Source organism: Sinocyclocheilus rhinocerous, unplaced genomic scaffold (genome assembly GCF_001515625.1).
Source record: "Sinocyclocheilus rhinocerous isolate Xijiao unplaced genomic scaffold, SAMN03320098_v1.1 scaffold1269, whole genome shotgun sequence".
In the NCBI taxonomy this organism is placed as follows: domain Eukaryota; kingdom Metazoa; phylum Chordata; class Actinopteri; order Cypriniformes; family Cyprinidae; genus Sinocyclocheilus; species Sinocyclocheilus rhinocerous.
This window is the reverse complement of record NW_015664194.1, coordinates 163,130-183,881: the sequence shown is the minus strand read 5'-3', so window position 1 is coordinate 183,881 and position 20,752 is coordinate 163,130. Positions and strand designations below refer to the sequence as shown.

The 20,752-nt window shown below is 38.3% G+C and overlaps 2 protein-coding genes across 4 annotated transcripts; one reads left to right on the top strand and one right to left on the bottom strand.

Annotated features, from left to right (window-relative positions):
* The first annotated feature begins 872 nt into the window (after positions 1 to 872).
* Positions 873 to 13,286, top strand: LOC107729888 (zinc finger protein 687-like). Of its 3 annotated transcripts, none has more exons than XM_016540615.1 (11): positions 873 to 943; positions 2,419 to 4,708; positions 5,247 to 5,548; positions 7,658 to 7,842; positions 7,993 to 8,169; positions 8,271 to 8,433; positions 8,812 to 9,150; positions 11,143 to 11,255; positions 11,386 to 11,488; positions 11,565 to 11,990; positions 12,799 to 13,286. In XM_016540615.1, exons 2-11 carry the CDS (start codon positions 2,440 to 2,442, stop codon positions 12,958 to 12,960), a joined length of 4,239 nt encoding a protein of 1,412 aa, XP_016396101.1. In that variant the 5' UTR covers positions 873 to 943; positions 2,419 to 2,439; the 3' UTR covers positions 12,961 to 13,286. The 3 variants fall into 3 exon arrangements, with proteins under 3 accessions (XP_016396101.1, XP_016396100.1, XP_016396102.1); XM_016540614.1 differs by having other exon boundaries at positions 11,565 to 12,196; positions 13,005 to 13,286; XM_016540616.1 differs by lacking the exon at positions 873 to 943 and adding an exon at positions 1,191 to 1,262 and having other exon boundaries at positions 11,565 to 12,196; positions 13,005 to 13,286.
* Positions 13,287 to 15,027: 1,741 nt separating this feature from the next.
* Positions 15,028 to 19,085, bottom strand: LOC107729875 (aquaporin-10-like). Its single transcript, XM_016540599.1, has 6 exons — positions 18,996 to 19,085; positions 18,402 to 18,528; positions 18,177 to 18,314; positions 17,195 to 17,313; positions 16,526 to 16,743; positions 15,028 to 15,271 (listed from the first exon to the last, which is right to left on the bottom strand). Exons 1-6 carry the CDS (start codon positions 19,083 to 19,085, stop codon positions 15,028 to 15,030), a joined length of 936 nt encoding a protein of 311 aa, XP_016396085.1.
* Positions 19,086 to 20,752: the final 1,667 nt, after the last annotated feature.

The window sequence follows — 20,752 nt, the reverse complement described above, 5'->3', positions numbered from 1 at the left end:
TTTTCTATTTATTTGTACGGTTGTAATAACACAAACAAAAATCTAATAAATTAATACGAATTAAATAATGCTGGCAGTGCCAGTGAACACTGAGTTGTGCACGGCGTCAGTGAGCTCTAGATGGGGCTAAAACCTAGTCTATGAAAACAGTATTTTCAGGTGTATTTAAATTGATTTTGCTGTGTATATTTCTGCACATTTCAGTGCAGTTGGTCCTGAGATTGTCAATAATAATCATTGTCTTATTATATGTCTATATATAATATACATTTTTCTTCTTTTCAAGACAATAACAAGGAACTGGCTATATACGACGATTTGTGATGTACCAAATGCATTTATATAGTCTATCTACGCAGAAGCCCAAAGATTCACAATAATGATTAACAATTTCACTGTGATGTACAGTATTTGCGATAATGTATTTCACTTTCATATTGGTACCCAATCTATTGATTATTTTTTTAATTTATATAGAGTTGTCTGTATTTTGTGGTTAATGTATGAAATGGCGGTAAGATTTCTATTCAAATGTGGGGTATAATACTCTATAATACATATAGCATACGATAATATAATAAACATTACGCTTCTGTGCTTTGGGAGATCCAAAATCCGCAATCCGTTTAATCAAGGCCTAAACCAAATCAACCTAAAGACAGAGAAATATGAGATCCTGGAAGGATGTAAATAAACAACAACTGTACATCCATAAAATACAATGAGAGTGTTCATGTTTTTTCTTGAGTTTAAAATAAAATGCTAAAATATCACCAGATCTATGCATGCAAACATAACAGTTTAAACAAGGAAGACGGAAAATCATTTTCCTCTCCATTATTATCATCGTTATCTGCCAAGACCTGGCCGTACTCAATTGATGACGGGAAGTCAAGGCGCTTCATCTGGAGCGAGGATAGTCGGGAATCTCAAAAGAAAACAGGTAAACAAATTACCTCCCCGTGCATGAAAATACACAATCTGTAAAATAATACACACCTACATAAAATGCATGATCAAAAAGGCATAATGTGGCATCCACGTGAGGTTATTTATAAACAGGTAAATGTTGCCATGCACATGCAGTGGCCTGTGCTTAAATGACCCTCGCGACGGGGCAGCACGGACCCCGCCGTCATGACAGAACAAACCCAAAAATACACCTCACATATCTGTTTATCAACCCACCAGCTGTTTATTTATCAGTCCAGCAACGCTGAAGCCACATCTAAAGGACAACATGTGACAGAAGCCCTTTAATCGTACGGTTAGCGATTCAGTTTCGGTCCCCATTTGTAGTTAGCCAGGTCAGCTGCAGGTTTTAGCCGTTCTCAGACAATTGTATTTGTCATAAATATATTAAATTAATCTCTGTAACGTGCTCAGTTGTTAGTGTATTAATATATTTTTTTATTTATCAATTATTGTTTTTATTTCATGTAAGAGGGCTTGTTTGTATTCTCGTGTTGATACCATAGCAGCTTTAGCGTGCTAAACAGGCTCTGTTACTTTAAGTGATCCATTGTTAAGCAAAAATGGGATGCTGGATCATAATATTATCTTATATGTGATTAAAATGATTTATTTTTCATATTGCACACGTTAATATGCATTGCAGTTCAGTCGCCAATGCTAAGTTTATACAGAGGCATTACGTGGCGGTTAGCCAAAGCTAACAAAAGCCGTTCGGTGTCATTTGGTATTGCGCTATATATTTGTGTATATATGTTGTTTCAGAAGTAAAGAAACGAGCTAAAATAGCAGGATACATGCGGCTAAAATCATCAAGTAAATTTCACTTCATAGATTCCTCAGCACGAAGCGTTTCTGTTACGGTTAAAAAAACTGATAGCTTGAGTACTTGATTTGTAAATAAACTGTTTGTGCAAAAAAAAATTATATGTATTAAACTCACTTTATGAAAACAGATGATTTTGCTATGAGCTATTGTTAAAAATATAGCTAACACATTACCCCCTGCATTAAGGATCCCATTGAATCACACCATATTACAATATTTTAAAAAAATAAGCTGTTAATAAATAAGATGAGCCCTTCCATTTGTCCTGTCTCTATTTCATTTTTAATTAGAATTTTTAATGTTAACACAGGACTTAAAAGGGTCCGTTTACCCAAAGTAGTTAGATAGTTCACATCATTTAATCACTGTCATGTTGTTCCAAAGCTGTATAATTTTATTTCTTCTGTGAAACACAAAATATTTTGAAGAATATTGACAACCAAACTGTACTGGTGACCATTGACTTCCATTGTATGGAGAAAAAAACACTGACAGAAACAGACGTTTCTCAAAATATCTTCTTTAGTCAGGTTTGGAACAACATGAAGGCGAGTAAATACTTTTGGTTTTCATGCAATTGTTATCACATTTTTACATGTTATTTTTCTGCGTTCTAGGATTGAGTCCACTGACCCGGCATGGGGGACATGAAAACCCCCGATTTTGATGACCTGTTGGCAGCGTTTGACATTCCTGACATTGATGCCAAAGAGGCTATTCAGTCCGCCCCGGATGAGGTGGAGGGGCATCAAGGAGCAGGCGGAGGATCGCTCATAAAGGCTGGTGATGCTTCAGTAGGTGGAAGTTCAGCCTTAAGATCACCCAGCCCATCCACGGATTCTCAGAGCGACCCATCTATTGTGAGTGTGATTGTTAAGAACCGTGTTCGCTCTGAGCCCTTTGATGGTGGCGACAGCTCTGTACCAGACCCATTAAACCATAATGGATTTGTGTCGTCCGGTGGGTCAGTACATATGTCTCAGTCCCGGGGCCAGCCGAATGGGGAACAGTGGCCCATATGCAGTTCAAAGGCGATTCCAGAGACTCCAGGAGCGCTTGGATCTTCCGGCACTTCCAAACCAGGCGGCAACATCTTCAATAAGCTGAAGCCCTTGATGGCACAAGGTGCTGGAGACTCCGTTGGAAGGGCCCGAAAAATGCAGCTTCTGCAACAGCAACATATGCAGCAGGAGATGAGCCTAGAAGGTGCTGACAAGGCGAAAGCCCCTGCGATTTCTAGTGGGACAAGTGGAGCAGCATCTCCTTTCTTTCCCCCACCTAAACCACTTCCTTCCACTCCCTCCACAGCTTCGTCCTCTTCACCGTCATCGTCCTCTCCATCGGTTGGTTCCCGTGTTTCTGGGGCCATGGCTTCGTCTCCGCTGGCTACATCTCTAACGGAGCCATTTAACGGATCGCCACGTCTTAGTTCGTCGGCTTTCAGACGTGTAGATTCAGATGAGGAGGATTCGGATCCTGATTCCGGTGGATCTCTGGTCATCCATGAGAGTCCAGACTCTCCCACTCCACCGAAACTATCACGTCGGCTAAGGTCACCTCCAGAAAATTCACAGTCTCCTTCTCTCCCTCCTTCGACATCCATATCGCCCAGCGCTTACCCCAAACCAGGTGACATTCCCTTGGCATCACCTGCTTCACCTCAAGCTCAACAGAACTTGCTTTCAGCACCAGTCCAAACAGGAACCGGAAAGAGTTTACCCCAAGAGGAGCGAAACCCAGAGCATGTGATAGAAGAACGAGATTCGCCAGAGAGCCCTGAGCCAGAGATGCCCAAGTCCTCCATGTCAACACCTGCAGTTACCAAAAGATCATGTAGCCCAGCGGTTGCCTCTTCATCACCATCTGCTTCCCTTCAAGAACCTAAGGAGGAAGAAGAGGAGATGGAGGTAGACAAAGGTTCAGCGGAGAATGGACAAGATGCGGCTAATACAGATGGTAAGGATGGCGGGAAAAGGGATGGAGAGAAAATGGAGGTAGATGCTGCACAATCCCTTCCAGCAGACGCCGTATCACCGAGCAGTGGTGGCAAAGCTGTATCTGGCGGAAATGCTCCCTCCAGACCTCTTAAAGTCCGTATCAAGACCATTAAGACATCTACAGGAGGTATCACACGCACGGTTACCCGAGTAGCAGGTAAGGGAGGCACTGCCAATGCAGACAAAGATGCAAGTAAATCCCAAACGGGCAGTCGAGCTGGTCCTGCGAAAGGCGGCAAAAAAAATGATGGTCAAGTGGTAAAATGCTCAACCTTACCAGTATCCACTCTAGAAGCCAGCAGTGCCATGATAGCCGCAGCCAGCAAGGTCCAAAACAAAATGGCCATGCAAGCCGATAAAACGAAAGTCTCTGCCACAGCGGTGAGCATCACAAAATCCACCACTTTACCAGTCGCACCAACCGTCGGTGGGATAAGCGTGCGCACTATGGTCGGTAAAACCACCAATGGAGGTACCGTGCCGTGTAAACCAGCGTCTATCGTCAACAGCACCGGTGCTGTTATTTCCCGCAGCCAGTCTAGTCTAGTTGAGGCTTTCAACAAGATCCTGAACAGCAAGAACCTGCTGCCCAGCTACCGTCCGGATCTCTCAACCCCGCCACCCCCTGAATGGGGTCTTCCTATGCCTGCTATTGGATACCGCTGCTTGGAGTGCGGAGATTCTTTTGCTTTGGAGCGCAGCCTGGCGCGACACTACGACCGGCGCTCTTTGAGAATAGAAGTGACGTGTAATCACTGCGCAAAGCGGCTGGCTTTCTTCAACAAATGCAGCCTGCTGTTACATGCTCGGGAGCACAAGGAACGAGGCCTGGTCATGCAGTGCTCACATTTGGTTATGAGACCAGTTACAGTGGAGCAGATGATCGGCCAGCAAGACACTACTCCCATTGGTAAGTTTTGCAACATGGTGTCTTTTTGTCTCAATTTGAATAGGATTGTTTCGACTTACTATTTAAAAATAAGTTCAGATTTTCAGCCATCTGTTACCTGCACCCAGATAATCCCAGTTTATTTATAAAAAAATTAGAGCTACATGACAAAATAGAGAAGAACTGTGGCATTCTCTGTTGCCAAAAACACCCATCATGCGATTTTGATTTTGGCATCACGCCACTGTCGAATGCAGAAATTCAATCTGTAGTTTCTGGAGCTGTCAAAAGCCTGGGACTTTTCTTAAAACTACAGATCGAGCTTCCACATTTTTGTATTCCCGCCCTCAGACAGTCGGATCAATAGAGGTGTGCGGTAACAAAATCTAAATTGCATTGTGGATGTTAAGTTTTTGGTAAAAGAGAACTCCACTGTTCTTTTCTGATTTCTCCTGTCATGTAGCACCATTTCAACTTTTTTGTCATAGAAAGACTAGTTTCATTAAAAGCCCATCTTGTCCGCAGTGAAATAATCTCTTAAATGTTCTCATTTCTCTAGGTATGCTCTCTCCATCACTCTCCTCTCCACTTCTGTCATCCTCCACCACCCAGACAGGGACAACTCCTATACCGTCCACTTCCAGTCCACTGAAGGACTCTCCTTCTCCAGGCACGGCTTCAACCCAGCCCAGCCCTGCCCGCCGTGGACCCCAGAGTCCCCAGGCTCTGATGCCACTGCCCTGCAAGAAGGGCGAAGCCCTGCAATACCACAACTTCAAGTGTCCTGAATGTCAAGCTCAGTTTTCAAGCAAGGCTGAATTAGTGACCCATTTCCAGCAAATCAGAGCTACTCCTAATTCGGTAAGTTGCAATATTGTAAACGTGTTCGAATTATTTTTTTCTGTTGGTCCATTGGGCCAGTATTTCAGATTTTTTTAAAAATGTCCTGCCAGCAATTTTGCTAATTGCACCACATAAATAATTTTTAACTTTAATTTTCAGCTATGTGTTTTTATCTCTCAGAAATAAATTGTAATAAAAACCAAACACACACACATATATACAGATTTGTATTATTTTAAAATTTTAATTAATTTGTCTTCTCCAAATAATATTCTCCAAATATTAATTAACCGTTAGTACCGCTATTAATTTACCGTTAAATTACTAAATGAAAGATTCATGCTCAGACGTTTAATGCAACTTTGTAAATTGTTCTTGTATAAGAATATATATTAAGTAAATATATATATATATGTATATATGTGCTGTCAATATCAGCTCGTTAATGCAGGCGATTCATTTTTCCAGTTTAACACGTTAAAAATATTTAACGCAGGGGCGGGATTTCTACACTATATTAATAGTAGCTTATCAGTGGGGACTGTCAATTTGATGTACATATGGCAGAAATGTACAGTAAAATTCAGTTGATGACGTGATCAAACAGACAATGAACACTATTAACAGCAATAATTATATGTTGCAATCAAACTTAGAGCAAAATTTGGTAGTTCTGTATGTTGTTTCAGGGTTGGCATCATCTGAGGTCCTCTGAGGGGTTGGCATCATCTCTTCTCAGGTGTTCATTCATCTCAGGTCTTTGTAAGGGCTGGATCCAGACGGATATCAATCCCGTGTCAGAAACAGAGAACCAAATAGAGACATAATTAGCATAGCTCCTGTTCCAACCAAGCAAAAATGATTTGTTTAACCCAAGCTAAAGAATATAATTTCATATCAAAGCGCGATTGAAACTACGTGCATGCAACGCTGTGGTCCGTTAAGTCATGAAGTTACCAAACAGGCGATTAAAGCTGCCTTAAAACTGTGCATGCATGTAATATATTAAAGATGAGTCACATGTAAGAACATGTCTCTGAAATGGTTTTAAAAACTGTCCTGGAGCAGCCCAGCACTGACCCCTCATCTAACACACCCGATTTAACTCGTCAGCTTATTAATAGAGACTTTAAGACCTAAAGTGGGTCAGAAAAGGTAAAAAGAGAGGTGAGAAAATACGATGCGTGTCAGATCCGTGTCACGTTCAGCAGCGGCAGCTCTTAAAGAAATAGCAGCCAAAACAGCCTAATAACCAGCTGCTGTGATGACTGTTAATCAAAGAAAAGAAAAAGAAAAAAGAGGAAATCAATAACTTTTATAGCTTTAAGGATTCATCTATATTTAATTTTGAATTTAGTGTTTGATAACTTCAATTTCAAGTTCTGTATATTTCTGCTGAAGGGCACAGTTAGACATTTATTATAATGGGTTTATGTGAAGATTGTTTTAAGTTCACTTAAATTAGAAGTTATTTTTTAAAGTCTAATAAATGTTAAAATTGATAGCTCTCAATTATACTGTATTGTTGAATGGCTATAGTCAATGGTTAAATATTAGGGGATAAAACTATTTTATATAAAACTATTTTAACTATTTAGTTAAAATATTTTAACTACCAGTGATACTGGCCTTCAGTCATAAAAAAAGATGCCATTAAACAAATATACTGTCTTTATGTTGTTTGTACATTCATTTTGAAGATTGAATGTGAAATTATTGCAGTATAAAAGTATATTTAAAAACTTCAATGTTAGGTGGGATTATCGCGATTAATTTCAGAAAAAATGTGCGATTAATTAGTTAATTTTTTAATCGATTGTCAGCACTAATATATATATATAGTAATATATACAAAATATATTCTTAATTAAAGTTTTGCATTAAGTGCTATTTTTATTGCATTGAATGCTATTTTTATTAAATGAATTTACATAATCAATTCAATTAAATTCAATTGAATTAAATAAACTTGAATTGAATTGAATTTACATAATGTTTTCATGAACAATTTACACATTCATTTTTTGCTAATGTTTCATAAATAATGCCCAGCATCTGTAATGTTAATGTGTAAACTGCTTTATTTACTAACTCCTTTATGTTATCCCTGCTGTCTTTCTCTTTCAGACTTGTATGCTTTGCTCTCCTCCCATGATGCTGCCTAACTGGTGCAGTGTTTCAGCCCATCAGCGGATCCATAAGCACCGCGCACCCCACGTGTGTCCAGAGTGTGGAGGCACTGCTCGTCAGGCCACGTTTCAGACCCATCTGGAAGAGTCTTGCCTGCACTTCGCCAGGCGCATCGGCTACAGGTTTCTCGCCTTCAAATTCCTTTCAGTGTTTTGTGATATCGCAGACAATTTCCTTGCTTTGCAGCTGTATTTTTTAGGGTATTTGTGAGATTTTCTTACAAGGAAATAAATTGTTACGTTATACCCTCAAACCTGCATCCCTTATTCCAGGTGCTCCAGTTGTCAGGTTGTGTTCGGAGGTTTGAACTCCATCAAGTCCCACATTCAAACAGCTCACTGTGAGGTGTTTCATAAGTGCCCCAATTGCCCGATGGCCTTCAAATCTGCCCAGAGCGCGCAGGGGCACATCACTTCCCAGCATCCCGCCCTCACAGCTGCACAGGCTAAGTAGGTTGACCCGTCACACACAGCTTTTCGTGATTAGTGCCTAATATTTTGTTTTAAAAATACATTCTTTAATTCTGAATATTCTTATGTTATTTATACAGGATGATCTACAAGTGTGTCATGTGTGACACAGTGTTCACCCAGAAACCTTTGCTGTACATGCATTTTGACACTCACCTGGCCAAACAGAAGGTGCATGTGTTCAAATGTCCAGACTGCACTAAACTTTATGCCCAGAAAGGCTCAATGATGGAACACATCAAGGTAAATACCTTATTAATAATAATAACAATAAATTAGATAATATAAACAACTTCAATAATAATAAAAACAATTATTATTTTATTATTATTATACAGTATATAGAGTGCATTTGAGAATATTAATTGTTTAAGTTTTAAATTAATTAATTGTTATTTTGCCTTTTGTGTTACCCATTCTTTTCTCTTCCCCTAAAGAATGTGGTGTCAGCAAAGGCATACATTAAGATTCTTGGTTTGGCATTTACAAAGTGATTTCTGTGTATCACCTTGTCTAAAGCTCATACCAAGTACAACAGCCACCACAGTGTGAATTGTCACATTTTCCTGTCAGTCACGCTCATGCTTTTAACCAGAGCTGTCTTGTATTATTTCCCATTAGACTGTTCATAGAGGCCTGTCTGTCAAAGCCGAGGCTCCGCCCACCACCTCATCTCCGGTCTCAGCTCCTTCCAGCAACTCCATTTCTAAACCTAAACCCACAGAAAACAATTCGGATGAGTTGAGCCAGGGACAGGGAGAGGAGGATGAGGAGGGGGAAGAGGAGGAGGGAGAGCATGAAGGGGAAGAGAGAGACGAGGGAGAAGAGGAGGAGAATGAGGAGGAAGATCAGGTGAGCTCTCCAGAAAGCGGGAGTATGGAGTGGAGGTGCAAAGAGTGCAAGAAACGCTTTGCTGAGAGAGAGGAGTACATCGACCACATGAAGAATGAACATGACACGGTAGGTATTCTTAAAAACATACACGTGTGTGTGTGTATATATATATATATATATATATATATATATATTTACTTATTTATTTATTTACTTATTTATTTATGTATTTACTTATTTATTTTCTTTCTTTCTTTCTTATTTCTTTCTATGTAATTAGATAAACCTTAGTGAGCTACAGAATGACGTGGTGTGTAACGTATATGCATGTTGAAGCATGGGGTTCATGACCTCCATGCTTATCGCTTCCCATTACTATAACACATAAGTAATAGTTCTAGTTAGTGATTATTAAACAAGGAGTGATCCATAACTGTACACAGGTCTGATCAGGAGCTTGTTGAATTCCCTGAGCTGTGTTTGTGAAGCTGTGTTGTGCACACAAACTCACCACAAGCTCTCATGTAGGTCAAACTGGCCGTGTAACCAGCACATTAAAGACAGAGCATGAACAGGAGAGAGCCATCAGGTCGAGCGGCATGTAAATATTCCCACCGCTGATATTTATTTTGAGCGAGGGAGGTGCAACACACCTACACAAGAGGCCTGTATTCTCCAGAGCTATTCAACACGGGCTAAATGTTTGGCTGGACACTTCAAATGTTTGCCCTTCATTACTTATCTACCAAGCGACACCTACATTTGTCAGTCCTCTGCATCACATTCAACACCATTCTATGGGTTTTCAAATCTGAAATTGAGATTTATGCATCATCTGAAAGCTGAATAAATAGGCTTTCCATTGATGTATGGTTTGTTATGATAGGACAATATTTGGCCGAGATACAACTATTTGAAATTCTGGAATCTGAGGGTGCAAAAAAATTTAAATATTGAGAAAATCGCCTTTAAAGTCCAAATGAAGTTCTTAGCAATGTATATTACTAATCAAAAATTAAGTTTTGATATATTTATGGTAGGAAATTTACAAAATATCTTCATGGAACATGATCTTTACTTAATATCCTAATGATTTTTGGCATAAAAGAAAAATCAATAATTTTGACCCATACAATGTATTTTTGGCTATTGCTACAAATATACCCCAGCGACTTAAGACTGGTTTTGTGGTCCAGGGTCACATATGACAAATGTCATGTAAATAACACATTCCGACATTGTCAAAATAGAAGTTGGCAATTAATATATATGTGTTTATTTATTTACATTATATGCAATTTATTATAGATAATATAAATCTCGTGTAGATTATTAACATTTGAAACATAATGACCCTTCCCAAAAAAAAAACCGGATGGTAACCTACACATTTACAAGCCAACAACACACACTGAAAATTTTTTACCTGTGCATGAGCAGATGTCCATCATTACAGTCAATGTCTGTCCACATGCTTCGGTTGGCTGGGTGTTAACAGTCCACACACATCTCTAATTCTGTAGGGCAAAGACAACATTTCTAAATAGCAGTTCATAATTAAATTTAACACATTTTCAGAGACTTACAGATGAGTCACACTTTTTACTTGAATATCATCATCAAGCATGTCTACGCTTTATTTTTTCAGTGACAATCGATTCCTGCACTTTATCACAGTGTGTGTCGGTTTTATTTGTTTTATGGGCTGGAATATGTGCTGTTGAGTGACTGCAGGATTTGTACTTCAAAAAGTCTGCACCTGTCATGACCTCTGTCATGATGAAGCATCATGTTGTCAAGGATCTGAAGGTGTCAGACTGAACCTGATGCTCGATTACCCCGCCTAGTGGAGCGGATGGAAAAATGCACTTCAGTTTTAATTAAAATTTCAGTGTCAAGTGTCACACATACTTTAACATTTTCATACATATATATATATATATATATATTTTTTTTTTTTCAATTATATATAGTTCCAAAAGGGCACCAATATGCCATGGGTGGCAATATCCAAAACATTAAGAGATTTTTTTTATTATTATTGTATATTTACTTTAAAATAAATTATTCAAATTTCTTTACATTTGTGATATGCCTGTCTTTTTTTTTCTCCTCTAGTTAATGAAGAAGTTCCCCTGCAGACTGTGTGAACGCTCATTCAGTTCAGCCAACAGCCTTCGTCGACATGTCCGGATAATACATGAGGGCGTCAAGAGAGTCTTCCGCTGCCCGTGAGTCAAACGTTCATCAACCACAAATTTATTTGAATCTTTCTTTTCCTCCCTAAAATCGATTCTTCGTTTGTTTAGTTTGCCCCTCTAATTCTGCATATATTGTGCACATATATACTGCTCTCCTCAGGCACTGCTCAGAGGGTAAGCGTACGTTCAGTAGTCGTCTAATTTTAGAGAAGCACATTCGGGTCAGACATGGCATCAGAGCTCGACAAACAACAGACAGACCGGTCAGTTTGGACACTTCACCTCTGTAGAGTTCAGAGATATTTGATTATCCATATATTAATTTTCATTTCCTCTCAGAATGCTCCAAACACCAGAAAGCGTTCACTTCCGGGCGAGGGGGCAGGCAGCTCGTCAGAGCTCGACAACGAGGGCGGAGCTCCACCAGTAGGGGGCGGCGTCGATACCGATGACGTCGCAGGAGAAGACGCCTCGGGTCCAGCCAAAAGAACTCGAGTGTCTGAGAACCGGCCGCCCGAGCAGGAAGAAGACGATGGCACGTTCCGCTGCACACCCTGCGGCTTCACCTCACAGGATTGGGAAGAGTTCCAGCGCCACATTCCCATCCACTGTGATGCGGAGAACGCGCCGCAGCAGTGCCTGCAGTGTGGCGCCTGCTTTGCCTCGGCCGGCTCGCTCAGTCGACACAAATTCATTACGCACCGTTTACGCCAAGGTCAGCATGACAATCGGGCTGGAAACGCATCACCTGGCGCTTCGCCACAGGACGGCTCGCCATCTTCACCAAAAGCAGGCGAGGAGGGGGAGGGAGGGGTCAGCTGCAGGGTGTGCGGCCGGCGCTTCGACAAGGCCTCGGACCTTAACACGCACTTCCGCACGCATGGCATGGCCTTCATCACGGCACGCAGGACCGACAAGCCCTTGTAGAGCGAGCGAGATGGGACAAGACAAGGAAAAGCCATTGCAAAATGGTGACACTCACCTGGCCAAACAGAAGGTGCATGTGTTCAAATGTCCAGACTGCACTAAACTTTATGCCCAGAAAGGCTCAATGATGGAACACATCAAGGTAAATACCTTATTAATAATAATAACAATAGATTAGATAATATAATGAGTGCATTTAAGGATATTAAATGTTTAAGTTTTAAATTGATTACTTGTTATTTTGCCTTTTGTGTTACCCATTCTTTTCACTTCCTCTAAAGAATGTGGTGTCAGCAAAGGCATACAGTAAAACTCTTGGTTTGGCCTTTACAAAGTGATTTCTGTGTATCACCTTGTCTAAAGCTCATACCAAGTACAACAGCCACCTCAGTGTGAACTGTCACATTTTCCTGTCAGTCACGCTCATGCTTTTAACCAGAGCTGTCTTGTATTATTTCCCATTAGACTGTTCATAGAGGCCTGTCTGTCAAAGCCGAGGCTCCGCCCACCACCTCATCTCCGGTCTCAGCTCCTTCCAGCAACTCCATTTCTAAACCTAAACCCACAGAAAACAATTCGGATGAGTTGAGCCAGGGACAGGGAGAGGAGGATGAGGAGGGGGAAGAGGAGTGGCGCTTCGCCACAGGACGGCTCGCCATCTTCACCAAAAGCAGGCGAGGAGGGGGAGGGAGGGGTCAGCTGCAGGGTGTGCGGCCGGCGCTTCGACAAGGCCTCGGACCTTAACACGCACTTCCGCACGCATGGCATGGCCTTCATCACGGCACGCAGGACCGACAAGCCCGTGTAGAGCGAGCGAGATGGGACAAGACAAGGAAAAGCCATTGCAAAATGGGTCACGGCTTTGGACCATCCAAGACGAGTTTAAGATTAATACTTATAATTTGGAAAATTTCACCTGTCGTTATGATTGTAACGTGATCTGTCTTCCGAAACAAAGATATTAAAGTTATTTCCCCCTTTCCTCCCTGTTTGTAACATCCTCAGCCTTTTAAATGCATTTACACAAGGTCAAATTGTATCTGCTCGAAAACTACTTTACATCGAGCAGCTGGGCGTCTGCTGGGTTTTGCGTCAACCTACAAAAAGCATTAAAGCAAAAAGGGTGCGGGGAAGAGAGAGACGAGGGAGAAGAGGAGGAGAATGAGGAGGAAGATCAGGTGAGCTCTCCAGAAAGCGGGAGTATGGAGTGGAGGTGCAAAGAGTGCAAGAAACGCTTTGCTGAGAGAGAGGAGTACATCGACCACATGAAGAATGAACATGACACGGTAGGTATTTTGCGTCAACCTACAAAAAGCATTAAAGCAAAAAGGGTGCTAGTGAAGGTGTTTTTTTTTTTTTTAAATAAAGGAAAACACTGACTTTTAAATGTAACGATATTGTACAGACATTGTAGTACTGATATTTATTTATATTGACGCATTCATCAGTCTTTTGATAATCGTTGAACTTTGTGAGGTTAAAAATTGTCATTTTGTGCAAGGAGATACACAGCAGACGTATATGAGGTCAAAGATGGATTGTAGTTTAAATAGTCAAAAAAAGGTCAACATAAGTAAACATGGATACATTTCAGTCAGAGATAAACTTGAGCACATTTTATGTGTATAAATGCAGTACATTAGTTTGATATGGTTGTTGAATTTGGAAATGTGAATAAGTTCAGTCCTTGTATTTTTTTTTTCTCCCTAGCTGAAAGTCAATATTGAAATACTGCTAGTGAAAGTTTGTGTTCGGAGCCTGGTGTAATTTTTACGACTTTTGTTTGAAGGATTGCTTTTGTGTGTTTTATGACGAATTATGTACAAATATGAATGTCGTTTGTGTTTTTTTTTTTTCATTGATAAGAGTCTTTTCTATCAGAAAGTTCTGTGCTTGTCGAAAACCACATTTCTTATAAATAATATTGTGATCGTGTGAATCATCTGTGCGATTGTGACTTTCTATTCCTCCAGTAATATATGTATATGTCCCATATATAGACAGTCTATAGACAGCCATCTTATTCTGTGATGACCTGCCTGTTTCACTGCCGTACATCTGTGTTAGTTCTCTTGCCCTTCTTTCTAAATAAAACAGTAAATTGGTACGGTACAGATCACGGTGTCCTTGATGATTCATGTCCCAGTGCATGCTGGGAACTCCAACACTAGTAAAATGCAGTTTAATATCATCATTAGCAATATCATTGAATCCAATGCAATTACTTCTGAAACTCATGGCAGTGAAAATTCCTAGTCAGAAACTGACCAATAAGGTCACATTTTTCATTGCCATAGTTGGCATGAACTGATGTTGAGCAACATATTTTTCCAGGATTTATTCATGTTTGTTAACGTTGGTATTTATAAAAACAGGTTACTTCACAAAACTTGTTGAAACAAATTGTTGAAATGATTCATCTTAATGTTAACAAATAAAACAAAACAATATTATAAAGTCTTACCACTTCATTAGAGATTTCAGTACATGATGTTTGCTAACAAAGCTAACAAAATATGAATATAACGTACTATATTTCTGTTGAATTTATTGAGCAGTAATTCAACAGTAGGCAAGACAGTATATCATGTAGATATTGTGCTACATTATTTTAAACAGAAATGTATTTTAAGACATGTCCTTTAAGGTTTTACAAAGTCAATGATATATACGGTATATATAGCATTTGATATATTTGATCATTAACAAACCTAATAAAAAAATCAAAATCACAAGATGTAGAAGACCACCATAAGGTCCCCCAGTTCACGTACAACAAATAATTTCTATTAATATCATAAACACAATAATCCTTAAATTAAATGTATTTAGCATATAAATATTAACAATTGAAATTTTGCAGGTTCTTTTCACTTCAGCTGATGTCTGCTGAGGTTATGGAAAAGATCCCGTCCTTGCAGTTTTCTTTAATGGTGTCAAATTTTGGCTGCATACCGTCCAGCTCCACAGTTTGCTGGAGCACAGCTGTCAGGTCTTCAGCATCCTCTGGCTCTGAGTCTGGATGATGAACTCCAATCAGCAGCTCATAGAGTAATGCGCCCAGGAGAGCACCCACACACGTTACAAACACAGGTACCCACCACCAGCCATGACCAGCCCTGACACACAACAGCTCTCATGTTAGTGTCCAAGTTTTTTGTTTTTTTTTACACGCACAAATGTATTGTCCTGTTGTTCTTTACATTGACAATGCTAAACATTTATGTTGTATGTCTACACAGGAAAAATGGTGTAGAAACAATTTCCACTCAGAAATTACAAGTAAATCTCACAAATAATAACAAGAAATTGTAAAACATTGAATGAAATGTGTAATTAATTGTGAAGTAGAAACACTTAAGTAGCGTTTTCATGTAAAACATACTCCAATAAAGGTTTACTTACAATTTCACCAAAAAAAATACACGCACAAATGTATTGTCCTGTTGTTCTTTACATTGACAATGCTAAACATTTATGTTGTATGTCTACACAGGAAAAATGGTGTAGAAACAATTTCCACTCAGAAATTACAAGTAAATCTCACAAATAATAACAAGAAATTGTAAAACATTGAATGAAATGTGTAATTAATTGTGAAGTAGAAACACTTAAGTAGCGTTTTCATGTAAAACATACTCCAATAAAGGTTTATTTACAATTTCACAAAAAATTTTTTTTTTACAAAAATTACAGTGAATGTGGATTACAAATACTAGTTTAGTTTGCATATAACATGCACTACCATTTAAAAGTTTTTTTTTTTTAAGATATTTTATGAAGTTTTTTTACTTTCAAAGAAACCTGACATTTATGTTATAAAAATTACTTTAAAAACATGAAGCAGCTGTTTTCAACATAGGAATAATAATAATATATGATAATAAAAATAAATGTTTCATTAGCACCAAATCAGCATATAAGAATGATTTCTGAAGGATCATGTGATGCTGAAGACTGGAGTAATGATTCAGCAAATTCAGCTTTGCATCACAGGAATAAATTACAATTTACAATATATTCACATAAAAAAGGTATTTTATATTGTAATAATATTGGCACAATATTACTATTTCTACTGTATTTTGATCAAATAAATGCAGCCTTGTTTTGAACCCCAAACACAGAACAGTAGTATGTGTGTGTGTGTGTGTAAATATATATATATATATAATACACGAGTTTCACAATTTGAGTTGAATTACTGAAATAAATGAACTTTTCCGCGACATTCTAATTTATTGAGATGCACCTGTATATATATATATATATATATATATACTTAGAAAATATTTTAAGAAAATATTATAAAAATATAAGAAAATATTTCAGTGCAAAACCTTTCAGTGACCTTGTGTGTATGTTAGACTGACCTGAACACTTCATCTCCCCAGCCTGTAATGTAAGAGAAGAGTCTCGGGCCGAAGTCTCGAGCCGGGTTAATGGCATATCCGCTGTTAGACCCCATCGAGATGCCGATCACCAGGACAGCTGCTCCTACCAGGACAGGCTCCAGACCAGGAGGAGCTGGTGTGTTACGAGGATCTCCCAATGCAAGAACACACACTAGCAGAGCAGCTGTGCCAATTATCTACAGGACAAGCTCAAGTTAATGTGGTCTGGCTACACAGTTCACTTCAGACCAAACTGACAAACACATCTTTTTAAAAGCCTTGTTAATGTTACATGACTTTGACAGAGTGTGAACTGAGCTAATCCAGGTACAGACACAAACTAAAAATACGCTTTACAAACTATATATGTGACCAGTAGGTGGCACAAAAAATGACTGTGTTTAAAAATACATGCATTCTGTTGTGGCTTCTTTTGGAACAATTTTCAGTGGTTGACAATAACTGATAGTAATGTATATAAAATGTAAGCTACTTTTGCATAAAAGCATCAGAATAGGTAATTCTGTTATGAATGAACATAATTAGCTTTGATTATTTGGTTATGGTGAACTTATGAAAGTATTGCGTCTTGAGAATAGTCTTAGCATTTCAAGCAGTAGATTTCCATGTTTCATATATTATGCTGACCTGGTCCACCACTCCTCCCCATAGACTCAGGTAGTCTGCTGGATAAGTTGAGAAGATACCAGCGGTGGCAGTGGCACCACTAACTGTCAGATGCCCTCCAGTGAAATCCATTATGGCATCTGTGAACAAACACGTATGAGCAGGAAAGTTTCTTCATTTGGATGCACTTGTGTATTTTTATATATAGGCCTACATTACCAGTCAAAAGTTTGGATCGCCATAAGATCACCATAACCAAATATTACTTGTTATGACTAATTATATTAATTCATAACAATGTAAAGTGTAATATATTGTAAAAATGTAATTCATCCCTGTGATGGCAAAGCTGAATATTCAGCAGCCATTAAGCAGCTGTGAAATGTGGTAACCATGCAATACCTTAAAGAGCTATTTCTAACTGGTTATAAAAACTAGTTTTGTTTATATAAATTCATGTATTTAAGTTAATATTGTTGTAAAAAAAATGTAAATAATAGTTTTCAGTAAGCATTATATACCAATTTTGCAGTCTAGTCTTCAGTGTGACATTCTATTATGCTGAGTTGGAGCCTAATTGTTTTTGAATGTGATTACTGAATATGTTTTCAAAATTAATAATAATAAAAAAAAAAATTTGAGCAGCAAATCAGCATATTAGAATAATTTCTGAAGGATCCGAAGAAATAACGACTGAACACTGGAGGAATAATTTACATTTTCATCACAGGAACAAATTAAATTTTAAAATATATTCAAATAGAAAACTGTTATTGTAATAATATTTCACAATATTACAGTTTTTACTGTATTTTTGTTCAAATAAATATAGCCTTTGTAACTATTCCAGACTATTTCGACACACTATTTCCCTGTTTAATACTGTAAAGCTGCTTTGACACAATCTGCATTGTAAAAAGCGCTATATAAATAATGGTGACTTGACTAGACTTTTGACTGGTAGTGTAGATAAGATAGATCAGGTTGAATGAGATTCACTCACCATAATACTGAAGAGCAACAGTTGCTGCAGCCAAAAATGCACCTAAGAGCTGTGAGCACACATAGAATGGAAGACAAGTCCAGGAAAACCTGCCCAGGACACACAGAGTGAGGGAAACAGCTGGATTCAGGTGAGCTCCTTAAACAAATGAGAAATGTATTCATAAAATATGTATATGCAGGGAATTATGTCTTAATATACACAGCTGCTTTAGAGATTTTATACCTGATACCCCTTTTGCCACATAAATCCCAAATGTGGTGCCCAATGCAAACCCGAGGTTGATTGACAGGTATTCACCCTTAGTGTTTTGAGAGGTCGTCACCTGGGCAACTGACCCGCACCCAAAAAGCTGAAGAGAAAGTGGCATCAAGAAAAATGTAAGGAATTATCAAGTGTGAATGTTTTACACAGACACAACGTTTATAATGAAAAGGCTTACGGCACAATAAGACTGCTGTGCATTTTGGTAAGTGAAGTTTCTATTCAGTGCCAAAAATTGTATTAAGTAGTTTTAAGTCAAGTTTGATCTCCAGAATATTGCTGACATTCTTTGCACATTTGCTACAAAAAAGATTTAATGGGCAGAAGGCGTTATATTTGACTCAATAAAGATATACTAAAGATAAAAAAATTGCTATACGTTTTTATAAGTGCTTTACAATTTGAATGCAAACATGTAGGCTATATATAGGCATACTTAAAAAAAAATATCATAGCAATTTCATAAAATTGGGGAAAATTACCAACATTTTGCTAAGAGATACATGTTAACGGCACATATTTCCATATTACAAATACAGATGAAGGCTGACTTACTATCAAAATATAGACCCCGAAAAATTCCGCCAGACATTCTCTGAACAAGCTGCTCTTGATTCGGCATCTCCTCAGCAGACGATCCACCATTTCTGCCCTCTGTAGCCTACTTTCTGTGTCTTTCTGTTCGTTTACAATGAAAGTAAATGCAGGCCAGGACTTCAGTACTCCAGATGTTTCTCAGGGCTCCATACAGAAGGTCTGTAATGAAAAGACCCAGTCAGAATGGTCTTCAAAAAAAAAATAAAAAAATGTTTAGCTAATTATCACACAGCATAAGTAAACGCAAGACTATCTATTGTGGTTAAAGTGTGTGTCTGGGCAAGGAATGACAATTACATGTAGTACATTGCCCTTTTGTGTAATAAAATGATGAGTAGTTTATTGTTAACTTTTACCTGTGAAGCACAGCTGGCATATTCCAGATTTATGCATAAATCTTCTACTATTCATTTTAAAACAAAAGCTTAATGACCTAATTCATACAAAATACCTTACATTTTAAGTGTGTGTGTGTATATATCATCAGAGTAAAATAAAAGATACAGATGCCGCCTTATTTTTAGCTGAACCAGTTATCCATTAACCAATATCTAGTTAAGAAAGAAAACCATGTTTATGTTGTCTCATAATAACATTCACAAGCACATACATCAGTGTATATCTCTCATGCATATCTACTGGCTCAGGCCCCATTTTCTCAGTGTTTTTCCTAATGAACTAGTTTTCTGGGTAATTAAGCAAAGCTACACTAGTTGACATATGAGTAAATATTTGACCCTGAGGTCCATGATTGCTTCCAGAAGAGGTAGTGTCCATGCAGCTGTTCTCAATATTCTCATCATAGTTAGCCTATACAAGTCTCACCAATGGACTAAAATTATAATTACAGCCTAAAAAAAAAACTCTACACCATTGGTTATTCATGTTGGGATCAAAATGGCCCATACAAGTGAAATCAGCTTTTGAGGGTATCTCATATCTGTAGAGATTGTCTTAAATTCTATCTACTTAGGAGATAATCATTTATATAACGGAGTATAAAGTCAATCTCCATAAAGTCGATGTCACTGATGTCTCATATGATGTAGACAAAGATCAAATTGGGTGCAAAGCTAACCAACTCTCACCAGTTATGGCATGATATGCACTATGACCAGCAGTGTGCCGGGTTTGGTGCCTATATCTTTGACCTTTATGTTCCTGTATGTGTTCATTTTTTATGGGGAAATACAAAATTGGTGAACACAAAATTATTATTTTCTGTTTTCACTTTAAATAACTGTTAAAAATGTAATACTGTTTACTAAACTTGTTAGCTTACATTGTCAGCATTGCACTAAATGCTTCAGATTGTCAGTCAACAAGAGCAGACAGGAAAACCTGTGACAGGTAAGTCTCTAGATGTGGCAGAACTGGGTCAGCCTGTTGTGAGACAACACTGACAGATTCTAAATGAAACTTTTTGTTGCTAAACATACCCTGTGAGATCACATTCTGGAAACTGAAGAGCCGATTAACTTTGAGATTCAAAAAAATAAATAGTGCCGTTTGATACAAACCAAAGAAAGTGGAGCGTAAAACACAAATTAAAATATAACAAAATTAATGAACATTAAAGTGTTGTATTAAGTTTTGGACTTACCCGGAGGATAAACACCCCAGGATCTTCATGAGGAAAAATTTTCAGTGTTTTCATGGCCACCTCAATATAATTTCAACAATAATTTAAAAAGCTTTATTTCATCACAACTCAA